General features: G+C 41.0%; 1 protein-coding gene across 2 annotated transcripts in view; it reads right to left on the minus strand.

The window, feature by feature from the left end:
* nlgn4xa (neuroligin 4 X-linked a) overlaps positions 1 to 27,855 on the minus strand; it is an 83,336-nt gene that overhangs the window by 37,817 nt on the left and 17,664 nt on the right. Inside the window, exons 3-4 of one of the 2 annotated variants that reach the window (XM_069521357.1) lie at positions 17,650 to 17,706; positions 8,904 to 9,056 (exon numbers count right to left, since the gene is read on the minus strand). In XM_069521357.1, coding sequence (XP_069377458.1) covers positions 8,904 to 9,056; positions 17,650 to 17,706 — 210 coding nt within the window. The remainder of the gene's footprint in view (positions 1 to 8,903; positions 9,057 to 17,649; positions 17,707 to 27,855) is intronic. The other variant, XM_020103834.2, reaches the window with a different exon arrangement.

Genomic DNA, 27,855 nt, shown 5'->3' on the forward strand with positions numbered 1-27,855 from the left:
GACAAATGCAAAAAACATGGCGGACTCCGTAGAGATGCCAATAGTTCCCTTTCACCTAAATCTAACACACTGGACCTTTAAAAACAAAGTTAGTCGCTGGTCTGACCCGAATCTGTAGTAGTGGTATTCTCTTTCTCATCATTAATGGTGCTAATGTTTAACACTATCTTCGTGTGGGTGCAGCAGGTGAAAATAAGTGTGAGAGTGTGAAACGTTATGTGGTCAAATCAATGTAGGAGACTACTGAGTTCTCACAGTTGGACTGGAAATATATACGTGTGAACTCGTCTGTACGCCCAACACCCATTTTCCTCACTGCGTCTGCACCAAATGGCGAAAAATCCAACGTAAATGCAATTGCACTGCAGGAAAGAAGAATAGGACAGAAATCAGAGTGTAGGTAGACCAATGCACAATACAGTAGGCGCAAATGTAGTTTTCTTTCTTTCTGCAGCCAAACTAAAATGTCTTCCAAGCCATATACCAACGCCTCTTTTTGATTTATTGCACACAGAATGGCACATATGATCGAGGCAGTGCGTTAGCGTGAGGAAATAAGATAGGACCTTCCATACATTGTGAGCACGTTAATCTCAGATGATTTACTATCACAGTGTGAGGTGGAATTTGATAACACACAGTGTCTGCCCAGCTTAAGTGACTACTACATCAAATAGGTCAAACTATAGAATCCCCACATAATCAGCAAGCATGAAGGGACAGTGCACGATGGATGTTATCAGTGTTTTACACACAAACACACAATGACTCAACGGAAACAGGGCCGGGGTCGCGAGGAGTGACTCATAACTGCTAAGCCAATAAAGACACCGGCTCTGGAATAACAAGTCAACTCTCTGACACATGGTTGTCAAAGATTAAACGCTAATGCAAAGTATCTTCGCCGCAATTCTCCTGCGCTCAGCCACCTCTGATGTAGATGTTTTGGGAATATTTCTTTGTGTTTGGCTCTGTCAAAGCAACCGTTTGGATGAGCTATTCGCCGCTCCCTTTCATTATCCTCCAGACGTGCCGTGCTGCTTTTAAATCCGGGCAAAATGAGCCCCGCCATCTCCACAGCGGTAATTGCTGAAAATTAATTTGCAGGGTGCAATTATCCTCACTATCCTTGGCTGACAACATTTATTCAAAGGGAAGTACATCACACTCATCTAACACATTCTCTGAGGAAAACATGCAAGTAGGAGGAGCGGGGGGGTGTCGAGGGGTTGTTGTTGCTGCTGCCCCCCATCATCTGTCGTTGGAGGGCCGGCCAGGACGATTAAAAAACAACACAGCCTCGTATCATTGAGATTCACTCAGCAACTTAAAAAACAAACTTGTGAACAACATCGGACTTTACGTGCTTATTTTATCAGCTGTTGTTAGCCACAGACGGCTACGTCCATGTGCGGGGTTGACAGGGACGTCCTCCTCCTCTCAGGGACAACCCATCTGGGCCTATTTTTCCCAAAGCCGATCAAATCCCTCCAGTGCATCTGCTTCATTATGTAGCGCGGTCTGTAGCAGCTCCGAAAGCTAATGCTTCAAACTGCAGCATTTCCTCAGTACAACACCCCCCCCCCCCCACCCCCTACCACCCCACCCCCAGTTGTTTCAGACAGCAGAGTTCGGAGAGAATACACAGCTTCAACATGAATATCAATATAGTTTGGTTTTTCGTTTAGAATCATAATGAAGGCTGAGCACAAGAGCTGTGACAACGCTGACCTTTAAGAGCCAGGTTTGCTTAGAAAACAGAGGCTAGGGTTATATAAGACGAAACTTTCCGAGTTATAAAAGTAAACAAAGGGAAGGAAGAGATAGTTCCAAGGTTTAGCTCTCCTGCAACCAAATGAGAGGTACCGGCTTCACAGAGTCGCTGCTGTAAAGGGATAACTCAAGATCTGAATCGCTTGAATAACAGCTCATCCTCTATGCAGGTAAGAAGTTGTATAAAATGCAGAATTGAACTGCCAAACAGATGTTAGCAACTGACAATAGTAAATTCGGAAGACAAAATGTTCCGAACAAATGCCATTTTTTCTCCTCTGGCAAACACAATAATGGCCAAAACTTTGACGCAAGAGACATTTGTACGTAGAGAAAAACGTCCTGCTGAAGTCTGTTTCTGTGTTTCATTTGAGCACAAATATTATCAGAACACATTTTTGATTATTATAGAAAAAAAGGAAAACATTGGACGACACGGCAAAAAACGTAGGTAATTCATTACGGCACTGTCTGGTTTTTTTTGTTAAAACTTTGTTAAAGGTCCAGTGTGTAAGATTTAGGTGAAATTATTATTGGCAGAAATTTAATGTGGAATAATCCTCATGATGTCTTCACTAGTTTGCTCCATCTAAATTGTATGAATTGTAGTTTTCTTTACACCAGAAAAGACCCTTTATATTTAAATACTTTATATTTACATCAAGGGGACCCTCTCTACGGAGGCCGCCATGTTTTTTACATTAGTCCAGACTGGACAAACTAAACACCTTTTGAGTTTTTGTGACAATTAAAGCTACCACAGGTTCTTTTTCATGTTTGGAAGGAGAGGGTGAGGCGAGGGGTGTTCAACTGTACCTTTAAGTGTTTCAAAAAATCTCTGCTTCAAAACAAGCTGCTACAACAGTTCAAATTATTGCTCAAAAATATATAAATGTTGACCCTTCTCAGTTTGTGTTTTTTGAATATAAGGTTTAAATATAAGTATTATTATTGGGACTCAGCTTTTCCAACATAGAACACAGTGATCAGTGAGTTTTACAGGTGATAGCAGGTGAATTTTTGAACTTTGCACAGAGCCAGGTTAGTTGATTTCCCTTGTTAAGCTAAGCTGAAACGACTGAGGGCCTGAATTTAACACACATGCATGTCACTGTGAATGAAACCGCTGCTTGTGTTGAAGTTTCTTTGGGATGATCGCCTGAATCGGTGTGAAAAACACCGTCGCACGAAGGCGGAGGAGAAGGGGTGATGCATTGACAGCGAGCGGACACTCAGTCTGGAACATGGCAGTGGCGCGCATTGTCAAAAGCACACACCGGGCACCATTTGTCATGTTAATGACTGTTCTGCCAAAGCGACAGATGACTGAGCTCTCCCCTGCCCTCCTCCCCTTCCCTTGGCAACGTCATGTGTGCCGGCCAAGACGAGAAGCATGTTTTGCAAGATGTCTTTTCTCTCTCGCAGCTGCAGCCCTCTGCCTTTCTGTGCCACGTCAGAAGGCATCGCCTCACCCTCTGACTTACGGCCGTGGTGCCTCGGCCGAATGTTTGCGAGATGGCTACAGCGATGACACATTTCCATCTTACTCCCCAAGTGTTGTTGATTACTGGGTGGGGTGGAGGGGGTGGGGTGAACGGCAATGACCTCCTGCTAGCCACGGCTGTCCTTGCATGCACAGAGTAGTCATGAAGGAGCAGGAAGAGAAGGCTTCTGGGAGGCTGAGTACCAGACTCCACTATGTCAAATGACACTAAATCACAGTGAAAGAGAATGAAACAATGGGAATCAGACAGAAAAAGAGAAACTAGAGGGCAAATAGAGTATAAGCGAGGATAGACATTTCACTTAAAGACAGTTCCCCATGCTTTTAGGCTTTGTATTAAGCTATTCCTGGATGTCTGTTCTAAATGGAGATAATAGCAATGCTAATCTTCTGAGGGCAAACACCCTCACATCACAGTTTCATACTGTTCCTCTAAAGCTGCTTTAGCGAGGAGTGCTATGGTTTTGTTGTTCTATCCATTTGTTGTCATCACCTATCAGTGCTGAGTCTCTACTATACTATTACAGTACAATTGTAATAGCATTATTACAATATTTTTTGAATATTGTTATTTTGTAGATGTGTCATCTATTCCATTTGTGTCCACCCTGAGAGAGGGATCCGTCCCACGTGCCTCTCTCTGTAAAGCTTAAGCGCTTTCTCTCCCTCTCTCTCTCTGTCACCCACTGGTTTGTGGCGAATAGAAAAGCAAAGCAGTAACACATCTCCATCAGGCAGCCATCACTAGTCATCTCACGTCTCGCCACAATGGGCAGTAGGGGGTTAGGAGAGAAAATGGAGAGTGTCATGTGCCTCTGACAGATCCCAGTGCGCTGTAATGAAGCTCACCGTCACTCTGGCTCATGTGACAGCTTCCTGAGGCCAGATGGCACTCCGTCTTATCCAAGAGACCTCATCCTGGCATCTCCAGTACCTCATCGCTGGAACCGAAGTCTGCACTCACTAATGGTCCGCTGCAGCTCTTGTGCATGCTGCAACCTGTGGGCCCTGCAGAGAGAACCTAGATCATGGCCTCGTTGATGTACAATCCTGATATCTTAATGACTGTCCCTGAATGTGTTGTGCCTTATACTAATGTCTGCTTGTGCCCTGAGCTTTGTGCACTGCCCTCCACCCTGTCAAGAAGATGTCTTTGGTGATAAATCGTGCAGTTTCTCTGCCAATATTCTCTGTTTTCTACTTGTAGAGAGACAGGAGCACATTCTGTTGTCGTAGAAGAGGCACCAGTAGGTTGCAGCAAGGCGAGCGTAAAGGAAAAACGACTGCAATGTCATTCCAGGGCGCAGCCTGAACTGATGAGGCACAGTCAGACCTAGATGTTTGTCTAGACGTCTAGATGTTTTAAGAGAAAACAAAAGGTATGTAAGGTAGTAAAGGTATATATAGCTAAAGCATTTCATAAACTATATGACAGGTTATTAGAGACAATCCCCACTGCCCAACCCAACAATAATAATAACACACACACACACACACACAACAAATAATTAAATGCTTCCTTTTAACACCAGCACAAATTTGCCCAGAGAAAGCAATACTGATTCTGGTTTTTAGGTGTCTTAGTATGGATGAGGATTAAAACCGATGCAGTTTCTCGTGCCCAACAGGCTGTGTGAGCGGTGAAGGGTGATGACTGTCTGATGACTTCTCTCCCTCCGCTCACACCCCCTCCTTTATCCCCCCGCGGAGCTCACCGTCCCTTCACACAAGATGTCTGCTTCAGCTCGGCGTCACACTGTTCCCACAGCTCCCTGCACCGGGCAGACTCGCACATTCGCACCTTTCCGAACAGCAGCTGGAGGTATCTGTTTGAATCCTTTTGAACCACAAAGCCGAGGCAATTAGCGAGGTGAGGGGACTGCTGCTTACCGACATGTAGCAGACGTTCAGCTGTGTGCCTTCTCACTTTTATTTCAGCTTTTGCAAACACCAACCTCGGCGCAAAATGTGTTTATTGTGACTCTTTTTTGTTTTGTTTTGTTCCTCACTTCTATCAGTTAATGTGGTAATAAGCCCACAAACAATAATGCCACAAGGAAAACCGGATCGCTCACGCTGGAACAATACAGTGAACAATAAAGCCGTTTTATTGCATCACTTCCTGATTCTAGTTTGATGTACAATACTATAATCTTATAGACACATGCTGCATCGAGCATTCTTGGTCTCTAATGCTTAGTTACCCTTAATATTAACCCTGGCAATAAAAATCAGCAAAGAAGAGGAAAGCGTGTCATCACTTGAGGTAAATAGTTACATTCCGCCATGATGGCCAAGGCTTCTCTGTTTTGACAAATGGAAACCTGTTGCTGGCCTATGTATAACCTCACTCAGGGAATAGTTTGCACTTGTCAGGAAGATCGCCAACTACATAGCTGTCAACTCTGCAGGAAAAAAAAATAGTGCAGGGCCTGTTTTAAACTGTTTGGAGGGTTTCGCGTACTTTTTATAAAAAGTACATGATGAAGAGTGGACTTAGAAAACTGTGTTTTATAGTCAATGTTCAATACTCTGAATTAGTAGTGGAACCAATTTCTTTGGCTTTTTAATATCTTCAAATATCTGGGGTCAATCCCTTCCTCTGCAAAACGCACCAGACTGTAGAAAATGCTATCGACCGCTTATCTTTTTATTTTCTTGTGTTCATTTTTGGGGTTGTTATTTTGCTGTGTATTTTAATAATGTAAACCACTTAGAATATTCTCATTGCGTTATAGTTTCATATCTTCTTAATGTATAATTGCTATTATTGTAATGTCTTTTATGACTTACTTGTAATGTCATGCCTTGTAAAGCAATTGCAATTTTTTTATTGTCTTGTATATAATTGTTTAAAATGTATTTTTTTAAGGTCTTATTTGACTTATTTCAATATTAGTCCATTACATTACATTGTGTCTGAATGGTTCTGAATAACTGAATCTGAATCTTTGTTTTGCTTGTAAAGTCAATGTTTCCAATGATTATTTTAACTCTACTGTTATTACTTGCAAAATGTCCTGCGGCTACTGTTTTATATTAAAAGGTTTCCACCGGAGAGCCAGTGGGATGCTTTTATTGTCAAGCGGCTGCAGTACAGGATATGGAATGTATTTGTGAGCGAGCGAGCAGAACTTAGCTGGCTGTGCAGTCATTGAAATGAAAATCTGTGTCCACAACAACATATGGACAGACTCAGCGCAGTTTACCCAGCTTATTGTTTTTTAAACATTGCAGGCATGGAGTGATTGACGTATTATTGTGCCCCGGGGCAAAAACTTACAGTTGGGGCATCTGCTCACATTTATTAACCAATATGCAGCATTCGCAGCACAACAGAGAATGAAACTGAAACCTGAACTTCTGGGTTCTGTTTCAAAAGTGAATAAATAAACCATTATTTGGATAAACCCGAGAAATTAAATTTTCGGAATGTGGCTAATTTTATATGTTTGTACAAAAAAGATATTATGTTGTAATTTTTTGCAGCATTGAACCAACTATTTCCAATAAAACCATACATTTAAAGGGATAATGCAACAGAAAAGGAAAATCTGTAAGTTAAGAGGCTAGTTAGATTTCTGATAATTGCATTTATTTGTATATATGTGAGTTGAGAGTCATTAATGCCATTCATTTTTTATCATAACATTATTATTACTATTACTATTATTATTATCATATATACTATTATATAATTATATAATATATATATATTATATAATTAGCAATTAGCATTTAGTATTTACAAGCTCTTTTAGCTTACAGTCTTACAGTTTGTGCCTCTAATGTGAGTATCATTATATCCAGATGTGTTTATATATCAAAATATGCAACCTTACAAAATCTCAATTTCTACAGTCACAATGATTTTCTGTGTGTTCTTCTCACCTTCCTCTGTTGTTTCTATCTGTATTCCCATCTACGCTTCCTCTCTCTCCTCATCTCTTTCTTTTTTCTCCATCTCCGCAGTGCACACGTTTCCAGAACACCTTCTCCCCCCCCCCCCCCCCCGGCTCTCAGGCAACTAAATATAGGGACTGGTGCAGACAGCTCGGCCTTATAACAAATGGTAAGCAGAACAGAGCAGCAGCGGCGGTGGTGGGGTGCACTGTGGCTTGACTTCGACAGACAGTGAACCACATGCAGCGGCAGAGAAACCACATTAAATTCATGGCTGCGAACAATAAAGAGGGCGATGCCAAAATGTGTATGAATCAAGGTTAAATCTGTATATATATATATAAATATTATTTGCATATAACTGGATAGTGTAAGAACATACAAAGCAGAAGAGATGTATGTAAAATCTACAGAGCAGCACAGGACACTCAACACATGGTTAGTGGACAACCCGCTCTACCTCCTGAACCACAGCCATCAAGATGGTTGCTTATAAATTTAAAAGAATGGCTTGAAATATAGCTTTCCACATTCGATAGTTTCTTAAAGCAGAACTCAACAGCTGAGAATTCTAACTGTCTGTGCAAGAAGTATATTCAAGTGATATAAGAGAGTAATATTGATGCAAAAAAGGTCAGCTCTGAGGCAGGCTTTGTAGATCTATTCCTGTAGGTTGAACATCACTTCAGTCGCTAATTAGGACTCAGAGGGGAGAGTTTATGAAGAGATTAGGTTCACAGTTATTAGATTTATTAAGCAAAATCTATTTTTTGAAAAACACGTTGTTCAGCCACCTTTACAATGAGTTGAAGAAGAAGGGGAAAAGGGCTCCAGGTATGCCCCCCATCTAGAGGGATTTAAGTAAAGACATTTCCAAATTATTCCCTTCAAAAACTTGATGTTATCGGCCCCCTCTCACACTCCAACATCTTCTCGGGCACCAGACATTCAGAGCCCGAACCTTTATGTCAGAGGCGAGATAAAGTATCCGTGTGTGAGCCAGAAACTACTTTCATCTTATAGACAGGAACAAAGTAAGATGCACATCACTGGGGTGCAGATACTAGCTTAGATCACTCTTCCAAGCAGAGAATTTTTGCGCTTATTGATGTTTGCTGCAGAACGATTCAAGTAATTGAAAAGAGCAGTGATGTAGTGAGTATTTTATTTTAATTTGCATGTACTTATCTTGTGCTGTGTGGGCCATCCAAGGCTGCACTAAAATACAACTATTTGTTATAAATGAAGAAAAATGCAAAGTACCTCCTACGCTGTGGTTTGCAGCTGATTGGCACTGACAAAACAGAACACTTGATAGCTGGAAGTGATGAAACAACCACAAACCGCACACGCAATCAAGGATGAGAACCATGCAGCACGTATCTTTGCAGAAGTGTGTATGAGAGTGTGAAGGGATCGGGCCTGCGTGATTTGCTTTGATATTAAAAAGAACGACATCCGAAAAACTATCTTGACAGACCATAAAAGGAATCAGATAAAAAAAATGTATTTAACAAAAGTCAAAGAGGATTTCGACCGCTCCCCTCCCTCCCTGCATGCACGCCCAAGCAACAATGTAAATGTCGTAGCTTTCCAAGAGCAGCCAGCTGGTGAAACACTGGGATCCAATTAGCCATTAAATCAATCACTAAATCAATAACTCATGTTCTGATTCAATTAGCCTTCCCCAAAGTAATTAAAGCCCCCCGATTGGAGGACTCACCCAGAACTCCAAGCCGGTAGTTGATTGTGATGACGATGACATTCCCGTAGCTGGCCAGGATGCTGCCGTCAATCATGTTGCCGGTTCCCTCCATGTAGGAGCCTCCGTGGATGTAAACCATGACTGGCTTCAACCCGTTCTCATCGTGGATGTCTGCAAAGAAGAAAACAAACCCAAAAAGAGAGGCTGCCTTATTTACTTACACTATATTCAGTGTTACAGGGAACAGAACCTTTTTTTTTTATTATTATATACCAGAGGTTAGTATTTCAATTTCCGTTACTTTATGAGGTAAGTTGAGGGTATGAACCTCATAAGGTCATGCAGAGGAGGTAGAAAGGGAAAAGGACAAACCAAAGCAAACTAAATGCAAAGCGACTATCCCAGATTATCAAGGACCCCAAAGGCCCTGTGGACTTAATGAGTTCAATTCAATTAACTGCATGTGTGTTCAAGCATACGGCCTTACCTATTGTTAAAATCTAGTTTTAGATCCTGAAATATTTAGCCCAACTACTCACAATGCATTCAGCATTTCATCCAATCAAATGTTGCATTAAAAACAAATTAGATTTCAGTTAAAACAGTACTGTAAGGGTGGTGGGTCCAAATAACAGTGTTATGATGTTAAGGTATTGTTGCAGTAGGAAAAAAGACCCTACCCCTTGATTATACCTAACCATTAACCTGTTTAGTTATTAAGGATAAACTCCCGAATGCTGAACAGAAAGTTTCTGACTTTGCCCCCCCCCACCCATGAGATGGGTTGTTGGTGTTGGAGCTGTGGTCTGAAATTCTCCACCAGATCCTGCTGAGAAATGGCTTTGATCCTCTAACAGCTACATCTGTCTCCTCTCCTTCCTCCATCCTCTCTTCAATTACGCCAGATGAATACCTTGTTTATGAGGCTCTCCAGTTGTGATTAAGCTGGGTGATGAGTACATGTGTAGGTGGTAATTATAAATTAAGACTCGGTCCTTAGCATGAAAGAAGATGGAAGGAAAAGATGAAAAATCCTCCCAACAAGCAGGGTTAATATCAGCCTGCAGTATCTTCCTCATCTGCAGATAAGCTAGCGTAAGTAGCGTTTGTGAACCCCCCCCTAAAAAAAAGAAAGAAATGCAAGAAAGAAAAAAAGTATCGCTGTTGTCCTCGCACGGCCCAGTGTGCCTCAGATCTCCTGCACTACAGTAAGCTCTGGATGCCTGGAACCAACAGCTGAACGAACCCATTATCCCCGGCCCTGCCGACCAGCCTGCTTGGGTGTCTCTCAAATGTCATTTAGGATGAGAGCATCTGCTGAGGAAAATATCAAACTGAGAGGGAAGCTGGCCAACTTGTGCGCTGCTAGCGTGAGAGAGTCAAAGCATTGAATATATCGTGCGTACTGTGAATGATCAAATAGTGGCCTTTATTTACCCCAACCACAGAAAAGAAGGCCACAATTTGAAACTGCTTATACTAGAGGCAGAATGTTAATTGCTAATTTAGAGGGCTGTCTGTTTTCTGAGCTGCTCCTGTTAGTGCAAACTGAACACCATTAACACCATTAGAGCAGTCATGTCACATCACTCTGATGCTGCATCTCTCTAATCTGGTTATTGTTTCCAATAGCATCAATAGCATCCATTTCGCTGTTTCTCATTCCAACCACAGATGTTTGATATTAAAAGCCAAAAGGGCTCAATTTCTGTATTTCCAGGCAGGATGAAAAATTGCAGAGTTGAACCATCAGGTTATCGTTGGTTACCTTGCAATTTTAAATCAATCAGTCAATCAAATTTTGTTTTACAGCCCAAATTCACAAAATGTCTCAAGGTGCGACATCCTCTGTTCTTAAAGGTCCAGTGTGTAAGATTGTGTTATGTCTCGTCAATTGTGTTGAGTTTATTCACGTTCATGTTAAAAGTTTAGTTCATGTGTAGTCATGTGTGTTTTGAGCACTCTGTTAAGTTAAACTTCACTCATGTCTAGTCTCGTCGTGCACTTCCTGTTTTATTTTGTACTCACCTTTTCCCTCCCTGACTTCCTCCCTTTGTGTGATTTTCCCGCCTTGGTGATCGTCTTCCCCGCCCCTGATTGGTTTCACCTGTCTCCCCCTTCCTCATGTATAAAAAGCCCTCGTCTCCCTTTGTCCTGTGCCAGTTCCTCTTGTTCTGTCCATGAGAGTACTGCTGCCAAGTTTGTGTGCTTTATCAAGTTTATGATCTTTTGTTTGTTTCGCCATTTTGCAAGTGTTTTGTTACTTTTGATCCTCCAAGAGAGCGCCTTTTGTTTGTGCACCTTTTTGACTAGAAATAAACCTTTGCTATATTCACTACCTGCATCGATTCATGCATTTGAGTCCACCAGCAAAAGGGAACTATTGGGAGAAATTTAATGTAGAATAATCCTCATGATGTTTTCACTAGTTTGTTTCATCTAAAATGTATGAATTGTAGTTTTCTTTACCCCAGAAAAGACCCTTTATATTTAAATACTTTATATTCACATGTTTTTTACATTAGTCCAGACTGGACAAAATAAACACCTTTTGAGTTTTTATGACAACTGAAGCTACCACAGGTTCTTTTTCATGTTTGGAAGGAGAGGGTGAGGTGAGGGGTGTTCAGCTGCAACATGCAACTTCAACACTAGATATCACTGAATTCTACACTCTGTACCTTTAACCCTCAACAAGAGTAAGGAAAAACTACCCAAAAAACAGAGAGAGCCACATGCGAGGGATCCCTCTCCCAGGAAGGACAGAGGATGTACATTTTTCAAATTAAAATCCTGATGTCAACCCTGTTGTGTTCGCATCAAACGTGAAGCAAACTTTTTGTGTGACGAGATTACACACAAAGTCACCGCAAAGACGCGAATACATGGGAAGACGCTGACTCCACGTCATTTGCTTCAGGGCCAGGTCACACATCACAAATGCAAAGCAAATATCGTGGGTCTAAGCTCACCAGAGTTGAACTCCAAAGCCAATTGCAATGCAGCAGTTTGTCTCACTATAGAAAGCAAATATTTGATTCGCCTCCTTGCTCGCACAGATTGGAAGTGAACGGGAGGCAAAGGTTTGCCCCTAAATCAGTCGTGTACATGTGACCAGGCCCTACCAAGTTGAAATACTCAAGTAGCACAAGCAGTCTGGAGGCTGAAGTCTTTTGAGTCATGTTATTCAGTTGTCCATTTCATAATATGTATTATTTATTTCATATAACCTCATGTTAAACATCACTGCCTGAAGTGTCACAATAAAGTTAGTCAGTTAATCCTTCCCTTGTAGAACCAGACAGCTGTGGACACTATGGGCGCACTGTTTCTCTCAGTGTCTGCTTCCATGGAAACTGCAGAAAGTACAGTTAGGGCCCTTTGTGTCCATGCAGACAAAACAAACTATAGGATATTCATACCGCGTGCACCTTCTAATCACAAGATGTATGTCATGTGATATACAAAAAGGACGTCGCTTTAGCTCTAGCATCTGCATCATTGCACTCATCCTCCATTTCATTGTTGTTGTGTTTTCTGTTCATATACACATACTTTTGCATCTATATTTATATTCACACTTGTGCATAGTAGTTAAATGTTTGCTTAACCTTGTTCCGCTTTGTTTTTTGTTCACTTGTCTATTTCTGTACGTCGAGAGCGACGGAAAAAATGTGTACGCATGCATGGCCAATAAAGCTGATTCTGTTTCTATACATAAAACGGAAGCAAGAGTAAAAAGAGAATGAAAGACAGTGACTGTTAAAATTAGACTCACAGGTGACGTGACTCTACCAGCACTGTGGAATTGTAGATTACATTGAATTTAGCATGAGGGCTTTTAAAGTATAGGTGGTTTTTTACTTGTATTCTTAAGTCGTTCACACTGGCCTATTATTTGATACTAACATTGTGTTTGTTATGAAATGAATTCAACTGTATACTCAGGAGTAAGTCAAAAGCAAGTCTCTGTGGCAGGTTATCAAGAAAAGAGGGGGAACTCGTCTTCGCTGAGGTGCCTGTGTCATTTTGCAACTCCCCACCTGCGACCAAGGCCAAGCATGAGGGGTTTCTAAGCACTGGGTCTGAGGATAAGCTGGGGTCCAAGCACTGGACCAGCCCTGCAAAGACTCACCGCAGTTAAATGCAAATCGGTTAATTACAGAGCAGCACGGAAGCTGCGGTGTCGGTAAGCTCCTGTTTGTTTTTTGCTCCACATTAGAAGAAGGCCAGCGGAACAGTGTGGGAAGACAAAACAACCTTGAAGAGGCAGATGCACATAAAACAAGATCGCTGCCGTTAAGTTGTCATAGTCTCTAACTGATACACATCTAATGGGCGCTGCAGGCGTTCGGGGGCTCAGACACAACTATTCAGCTGGCTCTCCATCAAACAAACAAGCAGATTGACTGTTACTACCCATCTCCATTGGTCAGAAGTCAGGGGGGGATGCAGAAGGAGGAGGGGGCCCACTCAGGGCACTTTGAAATAGCAGAGAGATCCCCTGAAGATTTAGAGCCATGTTTTATGGCTCGGAGAGGAGAGGGTGGTCTTCGGGCAGCGTGTCCCCATCCTGTCAGCGAGGAGTACACTTAGAACTAAAGAAATCAAACTGCTTCGAGTGCTCTTCCCTCTTTCTCTTACTATCAGTGTGTCTCTCACTCTCTGCACTCTCCGGGGCCCCGCGGAGCTGCCTGGGTGACTGTGCAGCGGGTTCGTCCCAGACATTCATCACTGCCACCCGAGCCGGGGGGATAATATATTCCTCCGCTGGCTGCGCAGCGTTGCACACATTACTCATCTTTATATGGGTGAGGTTGGTGGGGTGGGGTGGGGAGATGGTGTATGAAGGGAGGGAGGGGGATTGTTCGGGGGCGTCTATTTGAATTTTCCATTGCTTCCAGTGTTGTCTACCGTTAACAGGACAAATACAAATGGCAGTTAATGGAGGTGATATAAAGCGAGTCCCCCCGTGTTGTGCCCCCACCGCCACTCAGCCGCTATCACTGCCATCACTGTCGTCTCTCCACAGACCGCGGTCTACTTCCTGTTCAATACATTTCCACTGACATGCCAAAATATAGCAGGCCTCCTCTCTCCAGAGTCACAGAAAGTCATTAAGTGGCTCAGAGCCAAACAAAAACTTGTCAGGGACAAATAAACAGCTACTGAAAATATTATAATGACTGTCATGCACTCTCAAAGTATAGAAAACAATGTGTGAATATAGCCATATAAGTAATGAACCATATCTTACACCCACAACGACTACAGTGCACCCATTTTCCAAATGCAACTGCAAGTCGCCATCTGTGTGCTGGTCTTGAAACGAGGTGTGAACAGGCGCGTTGTTGGTGCCGCTAAATTATTGAGGCAGTGAAAGTGTTCTGACCCACGAGAAACTGGTCTGAAGTCAGTGGTGCAGTATTTCACTGTTGTCGAGACAGTAATATTCATATGTAGGGAGGTGCACATGTTAACCACACAGACATTGCCACTGTTATAACAGCAGCTGCTTCTCAGGGTAATCGGACACGACTCTAAAAATGTTTAAATGCATTTTATGACCAAAGTAGCAAAGTACGCCCCTTTTAAAAAAAATATGTTGGTGGTGCAGTGATTTCCACTGTTTAACCTGCAAACGTTGATTTGAATATGTCCCCACTGGACGTCTACCTAATTTAAACTTTAAACATTTTGAATAAACCAATTGTAACTCTTCACACACTGTATATTGAATACTTTGTTAGCACGCTTATTCATTCATTCAATCCTTTAAAGGTCGAGGACTACTTTTCATTTTGTTTAACACACATGCTTCTCATACTCAGGTTACCCTCCTCATAATAGTATACAGTATGTATGCACCTCACTAGAATTACTTTAATCTAATTTTAAAATTAAAAATGTCAAAAGCGACACTTGTACTCGGGACATAAGTGCGTAATCATTACTGAGAATTCTCAAATACTCTCGAGGCGAGAACCTCTGACGGGATCCCATGCAACGGTAAAGAGCGAACTTCCAAAAGGATTAACGTGGCCGTGGTACAGCTCGTTAGGTCTGAGAGAGGCAGTCTGCAGTGCTGCGAGCTCTCTCTGCAGCAGACGTTGAGGTATAGGTGGAACCACAGGGGAGCCACAGGAGTAATTCATTGCCACTGCAGATGTTCAAACAGTCAGAGCGCATCGATCCTGCGTGCCCTCCTGAAAAAGCAGGCAGGCCAGAGTTGTGCCTGAGGATAATTGTATCCAGATCTTTCGGCATATACAGATGTTTTGTCCAGGTGTGCAAGTGTTGGCTTTTATCTAAATTGTTCTTTTGATTCCATCTTCATCTGTATTACAGACGTCTCAAGAATCCCACTACAAACCAACAATAATATTATGGACTTCAGTGTCTTGCAATACAAACACTTGTCCCAGATAGCACTATTCAGCCTGTGAGAACAGTTGCATCATGGTGCAAAGACGCTAATGCAAGATGTTATTGAGTTATATTAGGAAACCTGAGACTTTTCAATGACTTTGGAGTTGACGTCTAAATCCAAGATATATGGCTCTCAAGTATATTTTAATGACTAAGACATTCATACACTGCTTTTGTGTGCAGCACTTCTCGCCTGAAGACTCTTCAGAATGCGGGAATGGTTGGACGGGGATAGAACCGCCATCCTTCTGTTTAGAAGACGACCTGTTCTCCCTCCTGAGCCAAAGCCGCCCACGCACGGCATGACTCATGGATTTTACTTCATCTCCATCCTCCAACTTCCCTGACACATCTCTTTTTTCCTCATTCCACTCTTCTAGCGAATGCTGACGGGGTTTTTTTCCACTCAGGAGTTTGCATGCACCTCTGGGTGATTTAGATGATAAAACAAATCATTGAAGCCATGATGGATAAAACGAGTCCATATAATGTGAAATGTTCCGCCATTATCTGTTTGTGAAAGTAGAGCATAGAAGCGAAAACGTCATTTCACATCAAGTTCAAGGTTAATGAAATCCTTTAATAATAAATCCCTTATAGGGGCAGATGTGGCTGATGAGCTAGAGCAGGTTGTCGACTAATCTGAACACTATAGTCCACGTGTTGGTGAGTATGTAAAGGGGGGATTGAAGGGGGGAAAAGAATTCTTTAAAATTATACACAACTGTGAAGTCATCTCCATCCATCCATCCATCAACTATACCCATTATCCTGTAAGCTGGATCCAATCCTAGCTGACATTAGAGAGGAAGTGTGTTCCGACATAATGATTATTTCAAATTAAAGATTGAACAATGTTGCAATATGAAATAATTAAACATTAATTAATTCAACTTTTAATTCAATAAACCGTTTTTTAATATTACTTAATTCGCATGCATTTATTGATACAGGAGTTTTAATAATGGCTTATTTGATTATCTATTTCTGAGCTCTTTGGGCCTCCATACATCTTGACTTAAATTACCCAATGGTGTAGTGGGAAGCAGGAAGGAGAACAGTGCATGTGTATCGTCTAACTGTTTCATAAACGCTCACAGATACATCATGCATTTTTCCGCAAAGTGATGTTTTTATGTCTGTATAGTCCCTTGACATTTCTTGAATGGTTCGAAAACAACAAAAGAGAACTAGAACTTGCATCCTGCGGTTGTATGAAATCACCAAACAGTGCAGTCGACATATCTTGTTTCCAGGAGTCATACGAGGTCAGTCGGACTTTTGCCTCTGACTATTAACATCTAATCGCTTTATCCGTGAGTCCAACTGAATGTTTGTACCAAATCTGAAGATATTGTGTTTGCAAGAACTGGATGAATGGATGGACAGATGGATACCCTGAATACAAAAAGCACAAGAGGTCCATATTTGCCAAAATTTCGAAATAATCATGAAGCCAAACACGAAGCAGAATCCCTCCATTACATTTACAGATCATTTTATTCAAACCCTTTGTTTGAAAGACTGGTTGCCTTTTACATTCACGCACAGAGCTGCACGGCTAAGGCTAACTCATGCAGAAGAATGCACAGTGAGTACCATGTCAAACATCACTCTCTGGAGCAACATCGATAAAAGCGGAACAACCGCCCGTAATAATGTGTTTGAGAAATGTCACTGCTTCGTGGCCCCCAAAAGACAAATGGCGTCCTATAACTAAAATGTTTCCTGTGGCTTTTTCCACTTCCATTTATGTGTCAGTCCCCGGAGAACACAGAGGTGAAGTAAACACTGCACTATTTGCTTCTTGTCATGCAGAGGAGTGAGATGTTAATTGTAAGGTAAGAATAAAAAGTGGCTGCTGCTATAGTGGGCTGCTGATGAACAGATTTCCACCGTCAAAACATTGTAGGTTAGTGCTCATGCTTCACAAAGCGATGGAGGATAAAAAAAAAGGAAATGTAGAAAGGAAGGAGAGGGATATGATTATTTTCAAATTTTAGCTCATCAGAGGAGGGAAACTAACATGCAGAGCTGAATTCACATTTTTTGCAGTTGGTTAGAAAAGGATTACTGGGACCTCCTTCCTGTTTAGAGGTGTCCTCGTTGCCTCAGACAAGGCTCTGCTATACATGACTCCAAAGAGGAAAGAGGCTGTGGCAAAAATTACGAGGCGAGAGGAGTGCACTCAGAGGCGAGTGAAGGAAAAAACAGAGGGCGATTAAGAGGGGGTCAAATGAAGTCGATTAAAAAAGAGGTCTGGACGTTTGCTGTCATGCATAAGTGCCAGGCTTTTATTTTGTTGGTCAAAAAGGGGGAAAAGATAGAAAAATACCTTTATTATGGCCATCGTTACTGTGGAAATCTGCGCCTTGACTGTTTGAGTTGGCCCCTGGTGTTGAGGAGAAAAGTAGAATAAGGGGACACATTGTTTTTAAAAAAAAAAAAAAAGTTCTGAGCCAAAAAGGAAAAAAACATCAGGGTGCTGTGAGGGAACAGATTCACTAGTGAGCTGACCAGCGCGGCGTGATGAAGAGTACAGAAGAGGCATGGCGGGGCCGAAACAGCAATTTGTGACAGTTCTATCTCCTAAAACAAATTTGCCATACTAGTGGGATGCAGACTCTCATTAGGCGTACTGTCAGTGTGCTGCAGCAAAGCAGGCCCGTCAGTCAGACATGAAGAGGGTGGACTCAGGAGTCGTGGAATCACTCTTGAGTTTGCATTTGAATGGTTCTTAAATTTGAAGACATTAATCGTAACAATGACGTGCATGTTATACTTTTAAAATCTATTATATGCTGTGCCTTTTTTTATTTGAGTCCCTTTATTTTTGAACAATTCACAATAAAAATGCCAAGTGTGAAGTCACTGAGATGAACAGTTTGCGGGACACTGTATTCCACATACAGATGGAAAGCCATTTGTGTGGGGATGCATCTGCAAAGATAATTGTTTTACTATCCTAATTGGGTGTTTATCATGCAAACATGCATGATTTTATTGAATATTGATTTAAATACAAACCACAACCTTCGTAAAACCTCCCTAAACCTAAACCAACGACCATTCTGGCTTGCCAGATAAACAGTAACAGCGGCCAACTTGACATTTGAGATGCAGCTTTAAAAAGCAGTACTGCTCCTTCAGTCTCCAACGGCTAATTACTTAAAGAATCCATTTTGTGCTTTTAGATAACCACTTCCCCCTCCTATAATCTTTTCATGTGGAGTAGGTGCATTAAATAAAGCTTTTACCTCTAGTCTGATTTCTACTGTTCTTTAAAAAGCCAGCAGTGCTACAGTAATGTCTCCATACATATATATATATATTTATATATATTCAGTCTTGTGACAATGCAAACTATTAATTTAGAGTCTGATTAATAATCAACTTATAAGCAAAAATCATGCTAACAGAGGTTTTGAAATTCTTGGCAGTGGAGCGCTTGGTAAAATTCACACTAAATAATAAATGCAACATTAATAAACATGTGATACAAATGATGTGTAATGGTGTGTGTGTGTGTGTGTGTGTGTGTGTGGGCCAGCATGGGCCGGTGCATGTGTGAAGCTGCAGGCAAAGAGTCGGAGTCTGTGTAAATCATATGACTAACATCAGCTTTCAATAACCTCACTGCCAAAAAATACCGAAACAACACAACTCAAATGTATAAAACATCACACTAATCAAATTTAAACACTCCCGTGCATAGCTTGGCGTGGTGAGCCCAGTCGCGTTGCCAGTTCTGGAGGGTAAAGGTCACTTAGCGAGCTTAGCCTGCAATTCCATGTGATTGGGCCAGGTCCGGGATGGAGGCTGGAGAAAGCTCCTTTATTGTCCTGTTGTAAAAATCAGCTGGCAAAACTGTATCGTGGTCGTCAGCGGTGAATTCTTAGTCCTTTGGCGGGCTCGGCCTTTTTGGAAAAAAATTGGCATGCCTCGGCAGCTGCAGCCGAGGAAAGCACTCAGACCAGAGGTGATGGTCTGGGCGGAGAGCTTGGAGAGGAGAGAAGAGAGACATACTTCGACTGAAGGAGAAGAGAAGGGAGCTGGGGTTTTATTGGCCTGGTTGTATTGTGGGTGCTGAGGCCTACAGTGACCAATAGCAGGGGACAGCTGGGTCCAGGGGCGGGTTTCAAGCTGGAACCCAGCAATATTTTATATATATATATATATATATATATATGTGTCAATCAATTCCTATTTTTCAAAACTTAATGTGTTTTCGTCTCGTTTTTTCCTCATCTGTGACTAGTTCACCCAGTGAATCTTTTCCTCCAGCTGATTATTTATTTCTTCCTGCGCTTTAAAGACACAATTTATATTTTGTGTGTAAGTAGTCGACATAACTATTATGTCTTTTGCATATAAATGTTTTTTAATTGCTGAAGGTTCTCCGCCTCAGGTGTGGGTTTAATGGATCAAGATTTTCATGAAGCTCCCATTTTATTCACCGACTATACATATTATTTTCACAGTTTGTCTCGTTAAATATCTTGTCTAGTGCCGACAGATGTTCTCTTCTCTCCGCCGGTCAACACACAACCCTGCTCTTTTCTAATCTCACAAAGAGCTGACACTTATAATAACCTCATGAATTCATAATGTAAAGCTTCTATGTGTTTCTGGATAAGTGGCCGTCGCTTTCTCTGCCACGACGACGCTGAAAGGACAATCGCCTAGTGTGTGCGTGTGGGTCTCTCTCACTCTATCTCTGTTTAGACACTAACATTTATTTACTTATTAATCGACAGTGCCAGACAGGGAGGTGAAGTGACAGTCAGCAGACTTGCAAGCAGTTAAAGATTGTGTCATCGCGCCTCTCCCTGCTGATTTTGAGCGATCATTGTGAATAATAGTTGAACTGGCAATCATGAGGACGGGGAGGAATCCCAGTGGGCAGCCGCATCTTAAGAGTCTCTAACATTTATTATTTTGAACAGTTTAAAAAAATAAGATCTTGAGTATTAAAGGTGTTGCTAGCACTTATTCTGTCTCTCTAGCTGGGCTAACTGTGTCATGACTTCAGCTTTCTACTTAACACACAGGAATGAACTTGATAATAATGTAAAAATGTACAATCAGAAAGGATATTTTCTAAAAATTTAACTTTTCTTTAGATATTTATTCATTGGTTTGTTAAAACACCCCAAAAATAAACCCAAAAATCCAATATGGTGCAGATGAAGGAAAAATGGGGTCCATTATCCATGCCGCCTAATGATCCTTGAGCTCTAACACTGAACAATCATCTGTACATCCTCATTGCACCCTCGCCGCCGTGACGCATGCTGGATCTGTCGCTGATCGGCAAATAGTGGAGAATGGCTCTCAACAGGCACATTATGTGGCAGCGTGGTCGGGATGGTGGAGTGTTTGCACAATATAGCTGCTCGCTGAGAGAGCAAGCTGCACAAACACGGGCTAGTGCCGTGTCAGTGTAGCCCGGCCAAGCATGAACGACCCGCATCTGCTCAGCCTGGTCACACACACACATACATGTTTAACATAAATGCAAGCAAAAAGAATCCAGAATAAATATACTGTAGATGAATAATCACACCCACAGCCCTGTGTAATCAATATTTCACAGCCATTTTAGTATTTGGCCAGTTTACACCCAGAATACAGGATTTAAATTCAAGGTATAACTAGAATTAGATGTTATTTGAATACACTTGATGAGTGGGCTTGAGACAAAATATTGTATTGAGATATTTTACTTTCTGAGTTTGTGCTGTAGTGTATATAGGTGCAAAGAGTGGACCTCTATAAGTTATAGAATAATAACATATCTGTCTAATAATAATCTCATGTGAAAGCAATTAACATTGGAGATTTTAAAATACATGTTTTGACAAGTGCTAGGTTTTATACAATGGGGAAGTCAATAAAGCAAGTATATGAGCAAAAAATAATTAAAAGAAGGAATGATGCTAATCTTTGACTTAAAGACAAGCTAATAAAAATAACTGTATGCCAGAGAACACGGGTTCGATCACAATAACACATGCATTCTTAAAGAAGAGCTGAGGTGGAAGAATAGTCCCAACAGTATCCATGCTGATCTGTATCAGTTGGTGTCACGCAACATCATGCATTTCTCCGGGGCTCCCTCGAAGACAGCTCTACATGTCACAAGATCACAGACTCGGAATGTAACATCCTAACTGTGGTTTCATCTCTGGCGTTTGACGGAGCGTCGAGCGGAATGGGAGAAGAGGGGTTTAGGACACAGACGCATGCAGCTCTCTGCTATGTTGCAACCCAGCCTGAAGTCATTTCCCGAGGTATGACTGACTCGTTATAAAGAAACAGAGAATGACAGCTCTTTTCGTTTGAGCTCTACGAGGCCACTTAGCGCTGAAAGGAGGCCAGAAGATGAAATCTCTGGTATTAGTGAAGAGGGTTGGTTATGCAGATACTGGAGGTGGAGTGAGAAAAGGTGCAGGCGTGCATTTCTTTTCTCTGACAGGCCCCAGACCATCATGTTAATACTTAAATCTTGAATCCGAAAATTACAAAGTCGAAGGCTTGAAGGAAATTTGGTCTATATAGGAAATAGACATACATCGTGAAATGCATTGACATTTATTTCGAAACATATTTTTCATGACCTTTGACTGATAAGCTCCACACACGATCACATGCTTTCTTTTGCTTTTTTATTTGCTTGTATTGTTTGCCTTGATTTCTCTGTTGTTTGAGGCATTCAGCCATTTTGTCTGTGGGGTGGGGACCTTTCTATGTGTTTGTGTGTTTGTGTATTGATGTCACGTATCTTTATCTCGTGAGAACGTAAACTCAGAGCTGTGAACCAAGTTCCTGGACTTCTGTTCTGGTTGTTGCACTTCCATTCTCCCAGACTGACTGCTCACATCAGAGATGAAACATCTATCCCTAACAGCGTCCTATGTGATTTCTCCCTACCATGTTGCTGAACCAAGATTTATTTTAACTAAAGTTTCTGTATGTATGTAATTCATATATATAAAATCACATAACGAACAAAAACCAGACGTTACTTAAAGGATTTAAGTGAAAGGGAACCATTGGCAACTATAATGTAGAATAATCCTCATGATGTTTTCACTAGTTCATTTCATGTAAATTCTATGAATTGTAGTTTTCTTTACCCCAGAAAAGACCCTTTATATTTAAATACTTTATATTAACATCAAGGGGGTCGTCTCTATGGAGGCCGCCATGTTTTTTACATTAGTCCAGACTGGACAAACTAAACACCATTTGAGTTTTATGACAATTAAAGGCTACCACAGTTTCTTTTTTTATGTTTGGAAGGAGAGGGTGAGGTGAGAGGTGTCACAAAATTCTACACGCTGTACCTTTAACAAACATAAATAAAATATATACTGATAAATGTGCAACTGTAGTGTATTTTGGGGAGGATATTATGGTTATGCATGAGCTCGTAAAAAGGAAAATGTCAGTTTGTTAAATTGCTACGAGCAAACGCTTTAATGCAGTATAAAACAAAATGTTTCTATGTAAGTGCAGGAAACTGGATTTAGAGAGAAGTGGATTTCCCTTGAGTTTTCTATTTGTCTGTTTTTTGGTCTTATACTTGAGGAGCTGCACTGCTTCCTGGCAGAAACATTAGTTTTGTGCCAGATATCAGAACTGCCATTTAGGAAATTATGGAACTCTGCACAACAATAATCGGATTACTTAAGTGCATGGTGTGGTGCAATATCCTCATCTTTCATATTTTATTTGACTTATGTCCTCCATGAATTGCTCTTATTTGATAAATGTTTTCATTGGACACAGGGCTAATGTACAGAAAACAGAAAGGTGAAGCTGAAGTGTGTTTATCGGAGCATGTCTTTCAGTAGTAGAGGGTATAACTAATAGTCTTGTTGGTTGTATGCCACTAATGCCTTACTAAATCAGTGTATCAATTTTGGGGCTGCTTTCTTCCGAGGCTCCTTCACTGCCCAACATATCCCAGGATTCCTTGTGCTTACGTGATGATTTGTTGTTTGCGCCTGCGAGCAACGAGACATCTGATGCTTGACGCTTCGACTCAATTGCACAGAGGGGCTTTAAAACTCTGAAGGGTTCAGCCGTCGTTGTCTACACGGCCCACAACCGAGGCATTCTTCGAGGGCCGGGTAGACCACATTCTTTAAAGTATACAAGCGATGACTTCAGATGCAGCTGGAGACTTCACATACAGATGGATGACATACAGCTCTCAAAAGTGTGATCAAAACATCTTGTATAGATCATAACTCCATGTTTGCAGATTGGACATGGACCAAAATAAAAAGTGTATGCCAAATACCTTTTTCTCAAAATTAGCTTCTGTCATTTTCGGGAGTTCTTAGTAAATGAGTTCTTTATCCTTCATTTTGAAAATGATAGATGAATTACTTGCTATCCGAGGTTGTTGGATTCGGAGTACCAACTGCTGCTTGGCCCTCAGTGCCTGTTAAACCAACCAATGCTCCTGTGCCAAAGTACTTGGCCCCTGGTCAGTAAGAGGCATTTAATTAAACACAACTTTAGTTACATGATCCAGGTGAGAACAATTAAAATTAAATACTTAAAACTTAAAAGTCCAGTGTGTAAGATTTAAAGGTGAGAGGGATCTATTGGCTGAAAACAAAATAATCCGAGTGATGTTTTATCTAAATTGTATGAATTGCTGTTATCTTTACCACAGAATGGGGCTTTTATATTTAAATACTTTATATTTACATCAAGGGGTATGTAAAGGGCTATGGTAAATGGTTTGTATTTATATACTGCTTTTCTAGTCTTGATGACCACTCAAGGTGCTTTACACTTCAGTTTTCATCCATTCACAAACACACATTCATACAGTGCATCTATTAGAAGCACTTTTTTGTTCTTGTTTTTTGGCATGTAGATGGGAAAGCTGGGGATTGAGCTGCTGACCTTCTGATTGGAGGACGACCGCTCTACCCCTCAGCCACAGCCACCCCCACATGGCTGCTATGTTTTTTACAGTTGTTCAAACTCTACAAACTCAAACATTTTGAGTTTTTATGACAACTGAAGGCTAACACAGGGGAGGAAGGGGAGGATGAGGCGAGGGGGATTCAGCTGCATCTCACCACTAGATGTCGCTAAATTATACACACTGTACCTTTAATGCAGAAGAAACTGTAACTGTAAACAAAATGCATGCTGATATATGTATGTTTACTGAGTAACATATGGCGTCAGCTTAACTTTTCAGTGTTGGTTAAATGTATCAGAACATTTAAAGTGAACATTCTCCTAAAATAAATTTTTGTAGTTATCCCACTACATTAACCCAACAGAATTAATTTTCTAAAAGTGAAAAAATAGAAAGTGGATGTTAATTGACTTTATTTCTTATTACACATCAGGGAGACTGGGAGTCAAGCACACATTTGGACTGTAAGGTTTAACCAATAAAGTGGAACTGCTGACTATACACCAACAGAATTGCATAACCACTTGATGTGTTTGGCATGGAGATGCAGGTGAATAAACTGAACAGCAGTGGCTCGGAAAATGCGGTCTTGGAGCTATTTCCTCTCTCTGTGTTCCTCGGTTTACCCCGTTTCATCTTTGCCTTGTAAAGTGGAGCAAAGACTATTTTAATTTAAGGAACAGCTTTCTTCAACACGGCACAAAAAGCTGAAAATGTCTTTTGGTTTGCAAGCTCGGAATAAATCAGTTGAAGCTGAAACATTAAGCTGCTGGTAGTGCCCGTGGAAGGGAATATGAAAGAAACAGGCGGCTTTAACGCGACGCTGGGTCTAACATATGAGCCAAGTGTAGAGCAGTAAAACAGAACTAATTCAGGAGGTGTCTACAATTAAAAAATGAAGACGAGGCCGCCGTGCTATTGTCTCCCTCTCTAAGAAAGCCCACTGAGGAAACATCTTCACTCTGATTAATTCACTCAGCAGCAGCATGCCACCTCCCCAGTCAAACTGCAGCTACTGCAGACGCTGATAAAACCAGCCTTTAAAACATGCGAGTGTTTTCAGTTTTGTGGCTTATCATGGTACTGTGTTGTACATTGAAAGACTCCAACCAATCAATGTGATTTGAACCTTAAAAATGCAGAATCTTATCTAAACCCGTCGGTAAATTTGAATTATTCATAGTCATTAGTTAGTCCTCCTCAAACAGGTGAAGTTAGAAAACTTTACATTCATCCTACCTGGTTTATCTGCAATCTCAAACACTTTAATACTGTATTGTTTACATAACTGGTGTTAAGTTCAGAACTTTTCAAAATAAAAGCTCTATAATGAAGTCTTGCAGCATCAAGGACAACGTATGGACTTTGAAGACAACTTGCTTAATAGGAAGTGAGTCTATGAATGTTGTCGTGGCAGAAATCAGCACCTGTGCATGTCTGCGTCCGTCCGATATGGTGATATAATAAGAATCTAATATTCAAAATGATCTGAAAGCAACTTTGAGCCGCAGTTTGACCCAGTTGCCAACCACTGCACATATTCAATTTATTACTATTAAAACTAGGCATGTCAAAATGGCGATAACTCGATAAGATGAACGTTTCACGAGATATGCGTAAGACAGATAGACATTTGTTTGGAATTATATATAATTAGTTTTTAATTAATTCAGTCAAAATTACACCAGTTTCAATGCAGAGGCTAATTATTAAAAACTACAAACTAGCCTCTCTTTTTTTTTTTTTAACCATCACACTTTCTCTATACAAACCAATGATATGAACTCTTGGGCATTTCAGCTGCACAGCCAGTGAATTGAGCAGGAAAACTCAAAGACTATGACAATACAGTCATGTCAGTGTGCTCGGAGCAGGCCACAGTGGATTTCCTCTTTCAACTTCAAATCAGATGACAAAGAATAGGAATTGCTTAATCTGTCAACCCACTTGAGGTACAGTAAAACTATAAATCTGTCCCTGATCCTCGGCTGGCAGGGTATTTTGACATTCAACCAGCTTTTTGAAAAGGCCAACGTGGAGGATATAAAGATGATGAGCAGTGAGGGGAGCGCTAACTGGGACGGACATGTCACTCCCACCGAGCTCAGGCTGTGGGGACATTTTATTTTTGCAAAACAAAAGGATCAGTAGGAACAGATAAAATAGTCATAAAAGGAAATATTGTGATTGCAAAATGGAATTCAGTACATTATCTGCACCGACAGGATACTCTTTGGTCCATTTATCAAATCAGGAACCTTGAGCAAGCCTCACGTGTTTTTGTTTTTAGGTAGTAACTCCACTTTTTTTTTTTTTTAATGTGCACTCAAGCCTCTGTGATGTGGTTTTCCTGCAGGTTCACCTTACCGCTTCAAACAAATCCATTAAAAATAGGTCCAGACAGCACAATGTCAATAAGCTATGTAGTGTATCGTATTTCAATACCTTTCAAACCCCACTGGATGGATAGATAGAGGTATTTGTTTCATGTCACACCAACAACACACACACATTCATTAGAAGTGGACCCAAAATCAGCTTATTAAAGCACTGACACAAATTGTGTGTCAGTGTTTCCATATTATTGAGAAGCTAATTTGTTGCAAACCTATACAATGTATAAAACAAAAGTCATTAAGGTGCATTTACAATTTGGAGCAACTAGAGTTGATGTATAGGCTAACATAGCTGTAGTAAACAGAAACAGTAGAAGTCAAAGATCAACAAAAGAAACTGAAGCTCATATCATATATCGTATAATCTTCAGTTTCAGCATATTTTGAACAAATTATCAATTTTCCAAAAGGTAAACGCTAAATGTACCATCCTCAACTGGTTTGTTAATAAAAGGCAAGTGGAAGAAAGGAGTGTTCTTCAAGAAAAAACACAACTTTGACATTGACAAACAGTACAGTGGCTAAATAAGGTGACATGTTTAAAAATTCCTTTAACCTTTGCATGTTGCGTTTGCATTCAGGAAGAGGGGAAATAATAATAATCACTGCCTGCTTCATCAGCGGACTACACCTGAGTGTGAATGTGAATACCCAGTGAATATTTGTCACACTTCACTAATACGACTTATTTCAAGGTTAAAGCAGATTACAATTTATGGTCACCCGACCCTTTCCAGCTCACACAACACTATATATCTCCTGATTTACAGATTATTATTTTTTATTTTGTGGCAGTGTTGGTATTCACGCTGAGACAAATGTACACTGCAAGGTATGCTTGTTTACATTGATGGCACGTGTTAGAGCCAAATACTTGAGTTTAGTAATTAGTCATTAATATTTCAGGTCTGTTTATTTATTCATATGAATTGTTGTGCAGGAGCGTGCGTTTTTTTTTTTGATGCAGTTGATTATTCATACACGCCGGCTGTGGGAGTGAGAGAGCGTCCGCCCCTTGCTAAGTAGGTGACTGCAGCGGTTCTTGCATCTCGTTAGTTTTAGACTTTGTTAAGCAAACGCTTGTCACCGTGAACATCGTGAAATGAATCCTCACACAGCGTGTTTGAGGTGTGTAGATCAATAAAACTGTCATCACGATGACTTTATTTATTTGTCTCATGAGGCTTAACAG

The sequence above is a fragment of the Paralichthys olivaceus genome, chromosome 24, assembly GCF_024713975.1.
Source record: "Paralichthys olivaceus isolate ysfri-2021 chromosome 24, ASM2471397v2, whole genome shotgun sequence".
Lineage (NCBI taxonomy): Eukaryota > Metazoa > Chordata > Actinopteri > Pleuronectiformes > Paralichthyidae > Paralichthys > Paralichthys olivaceus.